This window comes from Miscanthus floridulus, chromosome 19 (genome assembly GCF_019320115.1).
Source record: "Miscanthus floridulus cultivar M001 chromosome 19, ASM1932011v1, whole genome shotgun sequence".
Taxonomy (NCBI): domain Eukaryota; kingdom Viridiplantae; phylum Streptophyta; class Magnoliopsida; order Poales; family Poaceae; genus Miscanthus; species Miscanthus floridulus.
Window position 1 is genome coordinate 117,175,366 of NC_089598.1, and position 19,393 is coordinate 117,194,758.

The following is a 19,393-nucleotide window of genomic DNA, read 5'->3' on the forward strand; positions in this document are numbered from 1 at the left end:
CATCATCGTCATGATCTTCTCCATTGCTTCATCACTTGGAGTAGTGCTACCTATCTTATGATCATCTTGATAAACTAGGTTAGCACTTAGGGTTTCATCAATTAACCAAAACCAAACTAGAGCTTTCAATCTTTCCCTTTTTGGTAATTGATGACAACCCTTATACAAAGATATGAATTAAAGTTCATTTGAATCCATATTGCTTGCCTAAGCATATTTATCATGTGTAAAGGATATAGACAAGTTTCATGAACTCCATATGATAGCAATTGCTCCTCTTACATATGTGCTAAGAGTTTGGATTGAAGCTTTGCACATATGATTAGATAGGAAATATAGGAGACAATTTCTACCAAATGATGCTAAGGTATAAGAGATTGACCTTTGAAGCGTGATACCAATTGGAGTGCACCAATATACCATCCTTAGCACCATTAGTAACTAGTCATACACAAAAACTAGAATACCACATGAGATCAACATTATAAGCAAGAGTCTAGTTTCCATAGAATAAACATAGGTCTAGTTACTTTAGCCTATGTATGCTAGTTTTTTATTTCAATATTCAAACCTACAACTAGCATACACCACATAAGCATGGATATTGAAATTAAAAATTTATGCCATGCAAGCAAACATATGTAATGCACATTCAAATTTACCATTCAAGTTCATGAGCTTGCTTCCCCTATTCGTATGCTCAAAATTTTAATTGATCCCCTTCCTTTGTCATATTTTATCTCTCCCCCTTTGTTTCTTTGTTGTCTCTTCACTATCTTTGTATACTATTTCTCCCCATTTATCATCAATGACTATAAAAGCTTAAGGTATAGATAGGGTAGGATTATCAATGTCAACAATTAACACAAAAGGTGACCTCAAATTATAGATAGGTTGGGGTGAAACCATGTGAAATAAGGATCATTTTCCCAACTTGGTTCAATCTAGATTACTTGCAAAAGATATTTAACTCGGTTTGATTCAAGAACAAGCTTCTTCACACCTCCAAATAAGGGTTATCTTGTACCATGTTGAGTTAAACACTTATAGTTCATTTTCTAAATCAAACACTAGGTTTGCAAGCCTATAAACATGTTATATGCTACTACTAGATCATTTCAAACATACAAGCAATAGTGGTACCATACAAGTATCAAATTCATTTGATTTTCATGAATGAGCCTATTCAAGTGTAAAATATATCTAGATGCACTAATCATGTCCTTAACAAGGATGTATGCCATGCCAATCAACTTTTACCTTGGATTGCTCGAAGGAGAGGCATGTCATATAAGTTGGAGGGGTGCATCAACACATATTGGAGAAGTCAAGTATGTTTAATTCATTCCTTAGCTTGCAAAATGTCTTTTCATCAAGTGGCTTGGTGAATATGTCGGTAAGTTGATCTTTGGTGTCCACACTCTCTATGCAAATGTCCTCTTTTTATTGGTGATCTCTTATAAAGTGATGTCGGACATCTATATGCTTTATTCTTGAGTGTTGAATCGGGTTATTGGTGAGCTTTTACGGCACTTTCATTGTCACATAGCAATGGCACTTGCTTGAACTTGATTCCAAAGTCACTCAAGGTAGCCTTCATCCAAAATAATTGAGCATAACAACTACCGGCCGAAATATACTCCGCTTCGGCGGTTGAAAGTGCTACACTATTTTGCTTCTTTAATGACCAAGATACAAGTGATCTTCCCAATAGTTGACATGTGCCCGATGTACTCTTTCTCTCAACTTTGCATCCCACATAATCGGAGTCCGAATATCCAATCAACTCAAATCTTGCTCCTTTAGGATACCATAATCCAACATGTTGTGTATGCTTCAAGTACCTCAATATTCTCTTTATTGCCTTCAAATGACTTTCTCTTAGTGAGGCTTGAAATCTAGCACACATACATACACTAAACATCACATCCGGTCTTGATGCGGTCACATAGAGTAGGCTTCCAATCATGGACCGATACATCTTTTGATCCACCATGTTGCCATTAGCATCACTATCTAAGCTTCCAATTGTCCCCATTGGTGTACTAATAGCTTTACTCTCATCCATTTTAAACTTCTTGAGCATGTCCTTGACATACTTGCCTTGACTCACAAATATGCCATTCTTCATTTGCTTGATTTGAAGACCAAGGAAGTAACTAAGTTCTCCAATCATAGACATCTCAAACTCACTTGCCATCATCTTACCAAACTCTTCACAAAATTCTTGATTTGTTGATCCAAAGATGATATCATCAACATAGATTTGCATTACAAACAAGTCATTGCCAAGCTTCTTAGTGAAGAGAGTGGTGTCAACCTTTCCCATCTTAAATCCCTTAGAGAGTAGGAAATCCCTCAATCTCTCATATCATGCTCTAGGTGCTTGCTTCAATCCATACAAAGCCTTTCTTAACTTGTAGACATGGTTGGGTTTCTTCTCATCTTCAAAACTGGGAGGTTGCTCAACATACACAAGCTCATTGATGTACCCATTGAGAAATGCACTCTTCACATCCATTTGGTACAACTTGATATTGTTGGCACAAGCATAAGCTAGCAAGATCCTAATTGCTTCCAATCTTGCAACCGAGGCATATATTTCTTCAAAGTCAAGACCTTCAACTTGAGTGTAACCTTGAGCCACTAATCTTGCTTTGTTCCTTATTACTATCCCATCTTGATCTTGCTTATTCCGAAAGACCCACTTGGTTTCAATCACATTATGATCCTTAGACCTCTCAACTAAGTCCTATACTTGGTTTCTTGTGAAGTTGTTTAGCTCTTCATGCATAGCATTAATCCAATCAATATCCCTCAAAGTTTCATCTATCTTCTTAGGTTTAATGGATGACACAAATGAGAAATACTCATAAAATAAGGCCAATCTTGATCTAGTTTGCACACCTCTTGAAATATTACCAATGATAGTGTCCAATGAATGATCTCTTGCAACATTGGTTGGTTGAAGCACTTACACTTGATTGCTAGCATTTGATTGATCACTTGGTTGAGATGATGAACTAGCCATTTGTTGATCTTGCACATTGCCATTACTAGTGCTTGCTTGGATTTGATCATGAGAACCACTAGCTTGCATATTTGAGTTAGAGAGCACTTGATTCTTGTCATCTTCAACATCAATCACCTCTCTAGGCCTTAACTCACCAATGTCCATGTTCTTCATTGCATTGATCAATTGAGTGCCCCTTACATCATCTAGATTCTCATCTTCCTCTTGGGAACCATTTATTTCATCAAACTCCACATCATGAACCTCCTCAAGAGTACCACTAGCCAAATTCCAAACTCTATAAGCTTTGCTAGTAGTGGAGTAACCAAGCAAGAAATATTCACCACATTTCTTCTCAAACTTACTCAATCTAGTGCCTTTCTTCAATATATAGCATTTACAACCAAAAACCCCCAAAATATGCTATGTTGGGTTTTCTTCCATTTAATAGCTCATAAGGTGTTTTCTCCATCATGGGGTGACAATAGAGTCGGTTGCTATAGTAGCAAGCCGTGTTGATTGCTTCGGCCCAAAATAAATGACTCACATTGTACTCACTCAACATTGATCTTGTCATATCAATCAAGATTCTATTCTTTCTTTCAACTAGTCCATTTGATTAAGGAGTATACTTGGTCGAGAATTGATGTCTAATTCCAAATTTATCACACAACTCATCAATTCTAATATTTTTAACTCACTTCTATTATCACTTCTAACTTTCTTGATTGTTGTTTCAAACTCATTGTGAATACCTTTGATAAATAATTTGAATATTGCAAACACATCACTCTTGTCAACAAGAAAGAACACCCATGTGTATCTAGTGAAATCATCCACAATCATAAATCCATATTTGTTTCCACCAATGCTAGTGTATGTGGTTGGTCCAAACAAGTCTATATGCATCAACTCAAATGCCTTGGTTGTACTCATCATGCTCTTCTTAGGATGTGTATTACCAACTTGCTTTCCGGCTTGACATGCACTACATAGTTTGTCCTTCTCAAATGTGACATCTTTCAAGCCTCTAACTAAGTTATGCTTAATCAATTTGTTTAATTGTTTCATTCCAACATGACCAAGCCTTCTATGCCATAACCAACCCATGCTAGACTTAGTGATCAAATATGTTGATAATTGAGCTTCTCTAGTATTGAAATCAACCAAGTATAGATTCTCATATCTAAATCCTTTGAATATCAAGTTAGAGCCATCTACACTTATGATCTCTACATCATCCACACCAAATATACACTTGAAACCAAGATCACACAATTGAGCTATCGACAATAGGTTGAAGTTCAAGCTCTCTACTAGTAGCACATTGGAAATGCTCAAATCATTGGATATTGTAATCTTACCAAGCCCTTTGACCTTGCCTTTGCCATTGTCACCAAATGTGATACTATCAATCTCATTGCTCTTATTTTCATTGATTGAATTGAATATTCTTAGATCACCGGTCATGTGTTGTGTGCACCCACTATCAAGCACCCAATACCTTCCTCCAGCTTTATAATTTACCTACAAAAGAAGATCAATTCTTTTTAGGTACCCAAACTTGCTTGGGTCTTTGTAGGTTAGTTACCAAGGTCTTTAGTACTCAAATGGCCTTCTGCTTTGGGCCCATAATTGGTGTACCAATGAACTTAGCCTTCACACCATTGGCACCCTTATAACGCATATAACAAGAATCAAATTTGATTGAGGATACATTAGGTAGCTTGTTCTTGTTAGTCTTATAATTTTGCTCTATATGCCCAACTTGCTTGCATCTATTACAAAATCGACCATTGCCCTTCACAAAGCTAGCTTTGGGAGTGAAAAAGGCCACATTGCCTTTCTTGGGGGTATAGCCTAATCCCTCTTTGTTGAGAGAAAACCTTTGGCTACCCAAGTACTTTAGCAAGTGGGCGTCTCCACCATAGGTATTGCCTAAGGCACGAGTGAGCTTATTCACCTCCTTCTTGAGGTTATCATTTTCCACCATAAGTGAGGCATCACAAGTGAGACCATCACTCAAAGGTGAAGTGGAAGTTGTAGTGCTATAAGAAGTGTTAGTAGGAGCAACAAAAATAGATTCATCAAAAAAATCACATGTTAGTCCCACATCACATGAGATGATCACTTGCTCCTTCTTGGCTTCCTCCACTTTGACTTGCTCAATAAGAGAGGAGTGAGTCTTTTCAAGCATCTCATGGGCTTCCATTAGCCTCTCATGAGTAGCATTGAGCTCATCAAAGGATTGCTCAAGAAATTTTACTTTCTTGCACAATTCTTTGCACTCCTTTCTCTATATCTCATTGCAAGCGTGCACTTGCTCACACATGTCCAAGAGCTCCTCCTTGGTGTACTCCTTATCCTCCTCCTCATCATCATCATCATTATCATTCCTACAAGAGTCACTTTCACATTCATCATCATCACTCTCATCATATTTTATCTTGGTAGGCTTTGCCATGAGACATGTCGATGGAGTGTTGAAGATGGAGAGCTTCTTGTTGATGACGATGCTTGCTAGTGCTCTCTTGATAGATTTCTTGTCATCATCACTAGAGCTATCACCATCCGAGGAACCATCACTATCCCAAGTGACTACATAGCCTCCACCCTTCTTCTTCTTTTGGAAGGTCATTCTCTTCTCCTTCTTCTCCTTCTTTTCTTTCTTATCCTCCTTGTGCTTCTTCTTCTCATCCTCATCATTGTCACTATTATATGGACAATTTGCTACTACATGATCGGGGCTCTTGCAATTGTAGCATCTTTTCACATACTCTTTCTTCTTGGTGTGATCTCTTCTCTTTCTTGCACCATAGCCCTTCTTCTTTATAAATTTTCCCATCTTGCGCACAAAGAGAGCCATAGCTTCATCATCAATATCACTAAGATCATCATCATCACTTGATTCTTTCTTGAACTTGCCCTTGTTCTTTGATGATGATGAGCTAGCCTTAAATGCTATGCTTTTCTTCTTCTTCCTTCTTATCATCCTTGTCACCCCCTCCTTTTCCACACGGTATGTCTCTTATGTCATAACATCACCTAGTACTTGGTTGGGGGTAATATCCTTCAATCCTCCTCTTATGATTAGCAATCTTAACATCTCAAATCTTAGAGGTAGGCACATCAAGAACCGATGAGAGATATCATCATCCTTGATCTTCTCTCCCAAAGCCTTCAAGTCATTGACAATTACTTGCAATCAATAGAACATCTCCGGAATGCTCTCATCTTCCTTCATCTTGAAGCTTGTCAATTTGTCCTTAAGAATGTATAACTTGGCACTCTTCACCGCCGGTGTGCCCTCATATGTTTCCTCCAATCTCCTCCACACTTCATTTGCTCTTTCACAATCCTTGATTTACTCAAACACCTTTGGATCAATGGCATTGTATAAGGTGTTGAGAGCCATTGTATTGCATTGCTTGTTGGACTTATCTTGGTTGGTGGGATTGTCAGGATCAATGATAGCATAATCATTCTCGGTTACATCCCATACTTGATCATTGATTGAACCAATATACACCCTTATCTTTCTCTTCCAATAACCATAGCTTGTGCCATCAAAGAAAGGTGGTTTGCTCTCCACATGGTTGAACACAACTTGAGCCATAATTTGATACCGAGGTTGTTAAGCCTTCAATTAAACGGTGACCACAGCTCTGATACCACTTGAAAGATCATAGTATGGCTAGAGAGGGGTGAATAGCCTATTTAAAATTTTACAAATTAACTAGAGCAATTTGATTAGTAAGACAAATAGTAAAATGCAAACTTGCTTTAGCTCTACGAGGGTTGCAAGCTACCTATCCAACAATTCTAGTTGCAATGATAGCTAGACACATAACTTGCTATGATACTACTCACTAAGAGCTCTCAATCTTTCTACTCTAAAGAGCTCCACTAAGTAAACTTAAATAGTAAAGCAAGCTCTCAAATCTAATTACACTAAAGAGATTGCTACAACTAGTTTGCAAGAATATAAACGAGTAAATAGGATGGTTATACCGCCGTGTAGAGGAATGAACCAATCACAAGATGAAGATTAAGCCAATCACCGGAGAATGCAAATGACAAGAGACAACCGATTTTTCTCCCGAGGTTCACGTGCTTGCCAACACGCTAGTCCCCGTTGTGTCGACCAACACTTGGTGGTTCGGTGACTGAGAGGTGTTTTACAAACCTCATCCACATGATTGGACACCGCAAGAACCTACCCACAAGTAAGGTAACTCAATGACACGAGCAATTTACTAGAGTTACCTTTCGGCACTCCGCCGGAGAAGGTACAACTCCCCTTACAATCACTAGAGATGGCCATAAACAATCACCAACTCATGCTAATCCTCCACCGCTGCTCCAACCATCTAGGTGGTGGCAACCACCAAGAGAAACAAGCGAAATCCGCAGCGCAACACGAATACCAAGTGCCTCTAGATGCAATCACTCAAGCAATGCACTTGGATTCTCTCCCAATCTCACAAAGATGATGAATCAATGATGGAGATGAGTGGGAGGGCTTTGGCTAAGCTCATAAGGTTGCTATGTCAATGAAAATATGCAAGAGAGTGAGCTTGAGCTGGCCATAGGGCTTAAATAGAAGCCCCCCACGAAATAGAGCCGTTGTACCCCTTCACTGGGCACACTGCGGGCTGACCGGACGCTCTGGTCAGACTGATCGGACTCTAGACCCAGCGTCCGGTCAACCGATGTAAGCCACGTGTCATTGTCCATTCAACAGGAACCACCCGGTCGCAATAGCTAAGTAGCGACCGGACGCTCTGGCACAAGTGACCGGACGCTGGACCCCCAGCGTCCGGTCATTTACAGTAAGGTTCCAAACTAGGTTTTCTTCGACCGGACGCGTCCGGTCTACCTCGACCGGACACACCTCAGCGTCCGGTGCAAAACCCTAGATACTGTGCTGACCCGTAAGTTCGACCGGACCGAGACTTCCAGCGTCCGATTAATTTAGACCCAACGTCCGGTCAATAGATCGACGCGCGCACCCTCTGCTGCCACTGATCGGACGCACCGGTCCAACCGAGGCCACCGTCCGGCCACTTACAGTGACCTCCAACTTTTCTATCTAGGGCGCCGGTGGCACCGTCGGACTGTCCGCACTCTACGGGCGGACACTTCATCGGTGAAGTATCTTACCCTTGCTCAAATGGCCTACCACCAAGTGTATCACCTTGTGCACATGTGTTAGCATATTTTTACAAATGTTTTCAAGGGTGTTAGCACTCCACTAGATCCTAAATGCATATGCAATGAGTTAGAGCATCTAGTGGCACTTTGATAACCGTATTTCGATACGAGTTTCACTCCTTTTAATAGTACGGCTATCTATCCTAAATGTGATCACACTCACTAAGTGTCTTTATCACTAAAACAAAATAGCTCCTATATTTTATACCTTTGCCTTGAGCCTTTTATTTTTCTCTTTCTTCTTTTCCAAGTTCAAGCATTTGATCATCACCATGCCATCATCATCACCATGATCTTCTCCATTGCTTCATCACTTGGAGTAGTGCTACCTATCTTATGATCATCTTGATAAACTAGGTTAGCACTTAGGGTTTCATCAATTAACCAAAACCAAACTAGAGCTTTCAGCAACCTAGCTCCGATACCATTGATAGATTAACAGGATCCACTAGCCATAATTCTAGTGGGTCAAACTGACATTTAGGATATGGAATAAACCCTAGAACATGATCTAGTGCGAGGAAACAGAGAGAGAGAGAGAGGGATGCGGGGTAGCAAATCATCGGTCGCCTTCGAGGAAGACGAGCTGGCCATCGTGTCGGTGTCGGTGACGCGGTGGAGGCGCAATCGTAGAGAGGCGGTGCAGAGGCAACGGTGTAGAGGCGGCGGTGGCCGGTGGGGTGCTTCCCGTCGCTGGCAGCGCCTCCTCTTTAGATCAGCTTAATGTTAGGATGTAGGTGGGGTTGTGGCGGCGCAGGTGAATCTCGTGCCTTGTGCCCCGGCCCCCATCTCCTTTTTTATGGCGCTGTGCGACGGAGGCCCACCAACTATGGAACGGTTTTGCACCCCCGATCGGGGCGCGGATCAAGAGCCCAATTGGCCGTTGGGCCAAGTTGGTGGAGATCAACCTAACATCATTTACACATGGCTGGAGAGTGGAGGTGCAGTCATTTGTGCACCTGGTTGTTGATGATCAATCCATGTAATTTTTTGCAGACATGATGTTATATATAGCAAGACCCTGAATTCTTGTAACTAATAGTCAGGAATTCGTTAAATTGGTCACTCTAAAGTTAGTCATTTACTTATTCTCCTGTTTATCATGTTGGATGGATCACTTAGCAGTCAAAGAAAAGTTGTTGAGCCTTTTACTGCAGTGAAGAGAATAGAGATGATTTGGTTACTGTTGTAAAACTCAATGGCGTTCTCCTTCCAATTCTTGATGGGCGGGCCTGGTGTAAGCGGTAGAGTCTTACCGCCTGTGACCGGAAGGTCCCTGAGTTCTGAGTCGCGGACTCCTCGTATTGAACAGACAGGGTAAGGCTTGCCACTAACACCATTCTCTAGACCTCACACAGAGCGGAAGCTTTGTACTTGGTACACCTTTTGTTCTCCTTTCAATTTCTTGCCTGCTGATGTTTATCTGTGGATCTATTCCGGCAATGCTGAAAAACAAATGTAGTGTGAATTTTGTTCATAGTGCATAGTACGTATCAAGATATATAAAATTATGCATCGTGACTCATGAAGACGTTCAATTTTCCAGCTCCACCAGTAAAGCTGTGGCTGCTCCAGATCTCCTTCGCCGCATATGTTCTTGCTGACACAATCAGGTACGCATCGTGACTCATGAGTTTAATTCCTCAGCAAGTTTCCAAGAATATTATGGTTTATATGATTATTACGTCTTGAAGTAGACCGTAGATGTTGGTTGCGTCTGAGACTTGAGTCTTTGGTTTGTATGGACCGGCTACTTCTGCTTCCCGGTCTGTCGATTCTTTCATGGCATCATGTGGTTGAGGTTGACGGTAGCCTTTCATGGTCTCCGGTGGATGTTGCGGTCTCTGTCGATTCCTCCTCGCGTGAGTTGTCCGTTTATAGGTGTGTTTTGCACCTTGCTTACAGTGTAGTTTGGCGACTTGATTCATATCTACTTTTCCTCCATTTGGGGAAACCACACGATTATTACTGATTTTTGTTTTCGCAAATACTGATTTTTGTTTTCGCAAAACTTTGAAACAGTATGTATCTGTGGATGCCAATTCGGGTCACATGCCGGTAAGAAGCGAGGACTAGATCTTCTGGGCTGCAAACGACCAAAACGCATAGCGGAGGTAGGTCTAAACGAGGCCTATCAGCTGTAATTTTTGTTTTTATAAAACTCCAAACCAGTATGCATATGTTGAAAGATTCGGATCACATACCGGTAAGGGATAGATGGTTGCAAACGGCTAAAACACATAGCGGAGGGAGGTCTAAACGATAAGGTCGATTAACACACAGCGGAGGAGGTCTAAACGGCGAGGCTGACCAACGGGTTGCCGGAGCCAATTGACGCTCGTTTTTCGGCCGATACATCCACAAACGCCTTCCGGAAAGACTCGTTGGAGAGACGTACAACAGGGGTGCCCTAAAATCTGCAATGACATCTAAAACGTCCACAAACCCATCGAGAGGCACGTAGGACGGCAAGGTGTTGGAAGAGATAAGAAGTAAAAAATAGTAGGTAGATTGATAAATGACCGATTGTGTAGTTGGATATCTTAATTGGATGTGTACCCCATATTTTATATGGAGTAGGAATAGTCTTTTCTCGTTGGAAAACCGATGTGGTATAATTTTATATCATAGAGTTTTTCTTGAATTGGGTTAAAACTGGCTAGACCAATTCTAAAATTGGTCAAGGCCCAATTCAATTTCAACAGCATCAAAGTTTACCATCATTAGAGCTGCGAACTCCGTCAGGACAGCGACGAGTTCGCATCTGCCCAGCCCCAGCCCCAGCCCCAGCCCCAGCCACAAGATGCTTGTAGTATGCACTATGCAGTGCCTCGTGGACACATAGGTCTGAGAACTGCGACGTTGGTTTAGTGGTTTGGAGCAGGGGTTGGCGATCATGCCATGTGGTTGGCACAAGTTGCACATTTTTCTGAGGCAAGACAAGACAGATGCTTAAAGCCTTAAACCATGGCTGGGATAGCTACTAGACAGGTTCTCTTTTTTGGCTGTTGCTTTAATAAAGGCGAACAAGCTGATAGTTTTTACCATTTATCTAGAATGACTTATAACTAGAACAGAGAAAGTATTTAACATTCTTTAACTTGTACCTCAGTTAAAAGAGTGGTTTGGTACACAGCGCACCGAACGCATTCTCGCCAGCGACGCCGTCTCATTCGCTATCCATGCCGGCACCTTCTCGACTCTTTCTCACTGGCCATCGATGCGATGCATGTATCGTCAGTTTCGTCCGGTAACTGCACACCAGCGCGCGGCTGCATTCTGCGAAAGAGCATTTCAGGCCCCGTTCTTGTGGCTCTCCCTGACTGATCGAAAGGCATTATACATGACTCCATCAAGTGGGCTAAGATGCAACACGTATCAATTAGTAGACCATACAGTACATCTGATGGTATCATCCCATACATTCAGATGGTTTGTGTGGCAGCCGTTGATCTGGTCCCGTGAAGGGCGATCTGGATGGGTTAAGTAAGCCTTGTGCTCCGTCAACCCGTAATGGCAGATGCTAAAGCTGAACTGTATGCTTTGTGTGCCTGCGAGGTAGTACTAGGTTAGAGCTACTAGCTGAGGCGTCCGCAGGCCTCTCTTGTGCGTACTCCTACGTTTCATTAAGGACGCATATTTGCTGATAGAACCAAGTGCACCAACCTTTTCGTCTCTGGACGCTTCTGATTCTTGCCACGGCCAAAATGCGTCGGACTCGGACCGGAGTGCAGGTGCACCGGCCGAAGACGTGGCGCGGCCCGCGCGGTACAGAGTCCTCACGAGCCAGCGTCACGTCGCGCTGGCATGGCGCGGCGACCTCAGAAAACTCGTGGCTGGAGACGCGAGTGGGGGCTCGGCTTGGTCGCTGTCGCCGTCGCCGTCGCCGTCGCCGTCGCTTCTGGGCTCCCCGTTCTGCCCCCGCCCGCCTCTGGACCAACCGCACGTCCCGGGGCATTTCCGGTCGTTCTCCCTCGGCCAAATCTGATCCGCCGACGAGGTGCCGCCACGTCGGCCGGGCCGATCTTTCTATTGGGTTGGGTTCGCGTAACAGTCGCCGAAATAAGTAGAAGGTTCGAGAAAACATAAATCAAGAGGTGACGAACTCACGAGAGTACGAGACACATTAAAGCAACCATCAGGAGAAATACCATTATAAAAAAAGTAATGGTCCAGAATCAGAGAATCCATCTATATTCCTATACGCAGGGCCTTGCCTGGCGCCCGTGGATCACACAGCTTGGGATGTGGATGTGGTGGGCTGTGTTTCATGCGAACCGTTACCACCGGCACGTCATTAGTGGGCGGAGAGCCACGAGTTGAGTTGCTGTGCGGTGCGGACTTGACCTGCCCGGCCGGGCGCCGGTCGACACGTACGTACGTTACGCGCGGGAACGTGCCTAGCCCGGAAATCAGAATCAGGCCCGGTTGAGTTCCTCCACAAAATTTACTTCATATTCAATAGAAGGTTGATACATGTACGAAGTATTAAATATAGACTAAACAAATAACTAATTATACAATTTACTACTAATTTACGAGACGAATCTTTTAAATCCTAATTAGTTCATGATTTGATAATGTGGTGCTACAGTGGCATATATATTACTGACGGATTAATTAGGCTTAATAAATTCGTCTCACGGATTATTGATGGATTCTGTAATTTATTTTTTATTAGTATCCGAACCCCTAATATAACACTCCATATGACAGCAGATGCGACACACCCAAACTTTACATCCTACATTTATAAGGCCTAAGGGCCTGTTTACTTGGAGGAATTCTGGAGAAATTTAAATGGTTTGAAAGGAATGCTGAAGGAATTTGTGAGAGAAAAATACTATTTCGAATAAAAAAAAGAAACGAATCAAAGCTGGGATTAAGAGCGCGCTAACGGGACCGTAGTCTCCTGGACTCGGGCGCGGCACCGTGTCCGTCAGCCAACCTGGTGGTCGGATATTTTCCCAGGCAGAGGCAGACGGCAGAGGCAGCAGCAGCGTTCCGTTGCTGCAACGTAACCAGAGGCAGGCGATCTAGCGTCCCAACTACCACCGCCCACCGCTTTGTTAACAGCGAGGATGGGACCACGTGCACGCAATCGGGCAAACGAACAACCAAGGGCCGGATTCCATTCCATCCCCATGGCAGGCACGAAAGCTAGCGAGAGAATTCAGAATTTTCAGACCAATGTTTTGATCTCGTGGGCTAAACTTTATTCCTTTATTTTTTATCTACTTTTAGCTCTTTTAGTTTTTAAGGATTCAAGCAGGTGGACTAAAAGAAAGACTAATTTTTAGCCTCATTTGCCTCTTAAAGTGGGCTAAAAGAGTCTAAAAGTGGTTTTACTCTCCTTTTGTCTCCTCTCCTTTTTATCTTTTAGTCATCTTTTAGCATATGGATTCAGCCATTTCAGACTAGGATAAAAATTGTAGCTCTGTACCACTTAAACTTATAGCTCTGTACCACTTAGGTCCACGAACTCTCAAAATCGAAATCTAACTCCCTTTACTTGTTAAGTCGTGCACTGCAGATCCATACCCCCTTCATATGGCTGCTGACTAGGATAAAAATTTATGAAAAACACCTCCAGCAATGCCCAGCTTATCCTCCTAGTCCTGGACTCCCGGTTCACCCTGCTCCAGCTGTGACGTGATCTCCTGCGCGTCGAAGGGGCTCTGGCACTTCTCCACGAACACACGCAGGGCGCTCACAGCGTCAGCCACGCGGTCGTCGTATGCCGGCATGTTGGTCACCCTGGCCAGTGCATACGCCGCGGAGCGGAGGCAATCCTTGTACAGCGCTGTGCAACTCATCACCAGGCGGTCTGCCGGCGTCCCTCACGCCCAGTAGCTAAGGTTGAACGCGTGCAGCCTCGCCGATCTCCTGGCGGCAGTCAGTGCGACGATGGTGAGCTCCCGGATCGTCGTGGCGCGCTGCGACTCCGGTTGCTGGACTCTCGAGCAGGGAGACTCAGAGGCGCTGGTTGGACGTCCTGCCGCAGGTCAAGGCGACCAGGGACGTTATTCGATGCTCATTATTCGAGTGAAAATTTTTCATGATGGAAAACCTGTTAGTTTTAGTAGATGAATGACCAGTCTCTGGAGAAGGCGAAGGCCGGCATCATACGCGCCAAGCTGGACGCAGACTCCACGTGGCCGTGCACCGCGCCGGCGTACGAGGTGGACTCCGGCCCACAGCCGCGCCGGCCCATCCGGTCGCACCTATCCTACGAGGTGGCGGCGTCGGTCGCATCCTACGTCTACGCGCACGGGGCCTACTCTCGTTCGGCGTGCGGCCGCCGCCGCAGTAGGCGTGTCAGGGTAGGCTGTACAACTCGGGCGTGGCCACGGACATGGCCGCCTTGACGGTGACGGCGGTGGTGGCCGCCAAGGACGAGGCGCGGTAGGAGGCGGCCCGCTACCTACGGTCGCCATTGTCGTCGCTATGCGAGTGGTTCTTCTGTGACGAGGCGGAACGCGCGGACCCGGTGCCTCGGCATCCAAGGCTCCAACTCGCTGGCAGTCGTCGTAGGGCAACCTCCTGTTCGAGCCCACCGAGTTCGAGGGCACGGGGGGGTGCTGGTGCACTGGGCATATCTACAAGGCGGCCAAGGGCATCTACGAGCAGGTGATGCCGGAGATCGAGGCTCATGGACCACTCGCTCGGCGGCAGCCTTGCGGTGCTCGTCAGCCTGATGCTGCTGGCGCTGCGGCGTGGTGACAGGCCGACGCGCTACACCCTGATGGTCACGTTCGGGGCGCCCTCCATGTTCTCCGGCGGATGCCGCGTCTGGGCATCGCGAGGCGCACGTTCGGTCCGTGGCCATGCACCGCGACGTGCACATGGCCTTCTCGTGCCGCTAACCGGGCCACGCCATCGCGCTGCGCCTCAATGGCGTGCTCCGCAGTTCGCACTCACCCGTGCCTCAACACGCACAAGGTGCTGTACACGCCCATGGGCGCGACGTACATCCTGCAGCCCGACAGCGGCTTGTCGCCACGGCACCCGTTCCTCCCCGAGGGCACAGCGTTGTTCCGGCTGGACTCGGAGGATAAGCTGGGCATTGCTAGAGGTGTTTTTTATAAATTTTATCCTAGTCAGCAGCCACGTAAAGAGGTATGGACCTACAGTGCACGACTTAACAAGTTTAGGGAGTTAGATTTCAATTTTGAGAGTTTACAAACCTAAGTGATATAGAGCTATAAGTTTAAGGACCGTCCATGTATTTAACTACCAGAGAACGACTGACAAGGAAGGAAAGAGTATTTAACTACCAGAGAACGAGTGACAAGGAAGGAAAGAGGAACGCCGAAAGGCTGATGATCCGCTCTCTGCCTTCGGTGGGGTGAAAGAATAAAATATGTGGCAAAAACCAGTGGCCCGCACGCGATTAGTTTTGAGCGCGACGAGGTTTTGTGGACGAGAGTCACTCTAGGTACCTACCACTCTGTTCGTTAGCGCTTATTTAGCACTACTTTGTGGTTACAGAGCAGTATTTATTTCTCACAATATTTTAGCATAAACATCAATATAAGCTAAATTTTAGCATAAGCGATCTCTATAAGTATTAAGGATGGCATGCGTGCCAGTTTATATTGTTCACGTTTTGACCAAAATTTTTAAAATAGTATTCATATTTATGGCTCTAAATCAATTTATTGGGCCTGTTTACTTGGAGGAATTCTGACGGAATTTGGATGGTTTGGAGAAATATTGGAGGAATTTATGAGAGAAAAATACTGTTCTGGATGAAAAAAAGAAGCGGATCAAATCGGGTTTAAGGACACGTGAACGGGGCTATTATGAATATACATTTCGTAATTAATTCAGTTATATTTATTTGATATTATAGATATTTATACTTTTTAAAACATACTGTTCCACAATTACGTTCTTTTTTAGACGGAGAGAGCGAGAAGCGCCACGCTACATAGCCCAGCGAGCGAGCGGTCAATGCCATGGCCTATGTGGCCATGTCCCATGGGGATTGTGGTCATAATTAACTTTTGCTAAAAAAAAGTTAACTCCAATCATTCCCTTCTCGGTTAACTATAACCACTTGTGCGTTGTTGTGATGAAAGAAACGCAGGGCGCGAAAGGAAATCCCGGCGCTACGCGCGAGCCCAGGTGTCGCGCGGGCGGCGTCGGACGGGCGACCATCACACATGGTGATGGGCACCACACCGCAGGTCCACGGCCCACACAGGTTAGGGGAGGAGGTAGGAGGACTGGAGGGGAGACGACAGAGATAGGCTGCCTGTGTGTTCTTGTGGGCGCGAGCCGCGAGCCCGCGAGCGTCCCCGCTTGCCTCCACGTCGTCGTCGCGAGAGGGACGGGCCCCGCCCCCGCGTCGCCCTCTGCTCGCGTGCCATCTCCCGACTGCACGTGGAAGGCGGCACCCAACGACGTCACACACAGCTGCGACTTGCGAGCGGCCAGCCACCCCCGGCACCGCTCGTCCCGCTCCCGCTCCCGGCCTCCTTAAATACGCGCCACGCTGAGCTCTCGTTAATCGCTTCCGTTCCACCATCGCTCGATCACCACCAAGCTCACAAGTCACAACGGACAGCAGCGCAGCACGAGAGGCGAGCGCGGTAGCTCCCTCGAGTCGTCGGTGCAGGACCCAAAACACAGCCGGAGCGAGGAGGAGCTAGCTACGTAGTTACAAGCGCGGGGATGGGTCACCACCACGGCGGTGTGGGGTGCTGCTGCGAGCTCTGCGGCGCGCCGGCGGCCGTGCACTGCGCGGCGGACGCGGCCTTCCTCTGCGCCGCCTGCGACGCCAAGGTGCACGGCGCCAACTTCCTCGCGTCGCGGCACCGCCGCACGCGCCTCCTGGACCTCGCGGCCGCCGCGGGGGCGCCGGACGAGGAGGACGAGTACGACTCCGCGTCGTCGTCAGCGGCGCCACCGCGGCGGAGGAGGAGGCGCGCGCCGGCCGGGAGCGGGAGCCCGAGCCCGAGGCACCCCCCGTGCGCGCGGCGCGCCGAGGCAGTGCTCGAGGTGTGGACCAAGCGGACTTTGGGCCTCGCGGTGGGGTCGGCGGCGGCGCGCCGGCGCGCCGCGGCGGCCGCGCGGGAGCTCCGGGCGTGCGCCCACGACCTCGCCTCCGCGGGTGTCCCGCCGCGCGTCGCTATGGCCGCCGCGCTGTGGCGGGAGGTGGCGGGGCGCGGCGGTGGGATCGGCGTCGGGGGCCACGGCGAGGCGCTGCGGCGGCTGGAGGCGTGCGCGCACGTGCCGTCGAGGCTCGTGGTGGCGGTCACCACGTCCCTGGAGCGCGCACTCGAACGCGCACGCGCGCGCAGGCGGCGGAGGGCCGCCACGGACGCCGTGGAGGGTTGGGACGAGTGCGCGTGGGCCGGGCCCAAGTCGAGCCCGGCACGTTCTTGATCTTCTTCCCTCATCGCATCTTTTGTTGTGCTTGCTGAAGAAACAACACGACGAGAAGCATGGCTGATGGGAGGAACAGACTTCGTGATTTGTGGACCTTGTTTGTTCGATTTCGTTTGCCCATGATCCAAGCAAACTGAGAAAACTTGTGGTTAGGAATGGAATGGAATAGGGGAGAGAGGAGAGCATACATAAAGTGGGGTCTTAATGTAGGTCAGTAGTATTTGATTAGACTTGTGAGCCAATGGTGGCTCCAAGTGCGGTACTTGGGTACCCACAATGTTGGCGAAACTGCGATGATTCGCTGTAATATTTATCTCTCGCACCAAACCTTAATAATCCACGATCATATACGATCGTTTTAGCCTCAGCCGAATATGTTGATATTTTTCAGCAACTCTGTGATTCAAGTTTCTTTTTTCTCGTACATACAACAAAGTCTTATACAGTAGTAGTACAAAGTCTTACACGGTAGTAGTGCATTCTTGTGTACAAAGTCCGTGCAATTTGAAAAGCATCAACACGATATCAGGTGCAAAAACGACACCTGAAGGCACGGCAGTCCAACAGTCCCAAGTCCAATGCAGCCTCGCGCGTGTTGCCGATTGTGTCCACTGTCGTACTTCCAAATGATTGCAATTAGATCTGTTAGACTACAGATAATAATTAATATAATATCCATTTAATTTTAAATCTAATATAGTAGAATAAATAAGAAATTTTAGATAGAGCTTTTAGATCTAATTGATGCATGTCTAATCTATTAGATGTGGTAGATCTATCTTTTTATTTTGCAACTTTGAAAATGGTATAATTTGGTTAGCACAAAATGCTTACTTTTTTTTTTTTACTAAAATACATCATGGGTTCTCACTTGAATAACTAAAAACGTGATCATCTGGTTCCTCGATGGCTTAATCTACCGTGGATTCTCACCTAGGTCCTTCGACTAAAAAGGATGATTATTTAGGTCTTTCAACTAATATCGCGTCCGAGTAGAGATTTGAAACTCTAAATCTCCTCACATCACCTCTCTCTCTATATACCTATGTGGTTATGTCACGTGGATGAGGCCAGATGAAATATATAGAAAAACATCTACCTCCCCCTCCACTCTCTCCACTGTCCTTTGTCGGTCCTTATCTGCCTCACGGTCGACTCAAGTAGAGAGAGGGCTACAAAGGGAGAGAGGGAGAGCACTTTTTTTACAACTTTAACTAGCACGACCATGCAGGAAGGTTGCAGGGACGTGGTGGGTTTTGGACCTTTAATCGAGCACAACTTCGGGTTTTGGACATTTAATCGAGCACAACTGTAAATTGATGACTGCTATGGACACACCTTTTAGTTTGTCCATATACTTTTGAGACGAAAACATATATGTTAGCATCACATTGTACATGACAAACCCGTTAAAATATAATAAGTATATAGTACACATAGATAAAGAAAACTTATAAAAATTAATATAATTATTAGTATATATATTAGTGACTTAATAACACAAATAAAACTATACATAAATATGATAAAATATAGCAAAAAGGAAGCGTGTTGCGACCTCGGTGCGCACCAACAAGGCAGGGGTCATCGGCTCATCGCATGCCCACTCGTGTCCCCCTAGTCCCCATGATGAGAGGGTTTGAGAATATATTTTTTCGGTAATGCTAGGTATAGGGCATCCGTCCGTCCGGACGGTGCCGATGGTGGGCCACGACGTAGCCCAATGATCGCTCATTCACTCACCCTCGCCCACAACTATTCTAAAAAAAG

General features: G+C 45.9%; 1 protein-coding gene and 1 pseudogene across 1 annotated transcript; both read left to right on the forward strand.

Annotated features, from left to right (window-relative positions):
- Positions 1 to 14,582: 14,582 nt before the first annotated feature.
- Positions 14,583 to 15,418, forward strand: LOC136526679 (phospholipase A1 PLIP1, chloroplastic-like; annotated as a pseudogene).
- Positions 15,419 to 16,575: 1,157 nt separating this feature from the next.
- LOC136528532 (B-box zinc finger protein 32-like) lies at positions 16,576 to 18,009 on the forward strand. The gene has a single exon (XM_066521508.1). It carries the CDS (start codon positions 16,907 to 16,909, stop codon positions 17,618 to 17,620), a length of 714 nt encoding a protein of 237 aa, XP_066377605.1. The 5' UTR covers positions 16,576 to 16,906; the 3' UTR covers positions 17,621 to 18,009.
- Positions 18,010 to 19,393: the final 1,384 nt, after the last annotated feature.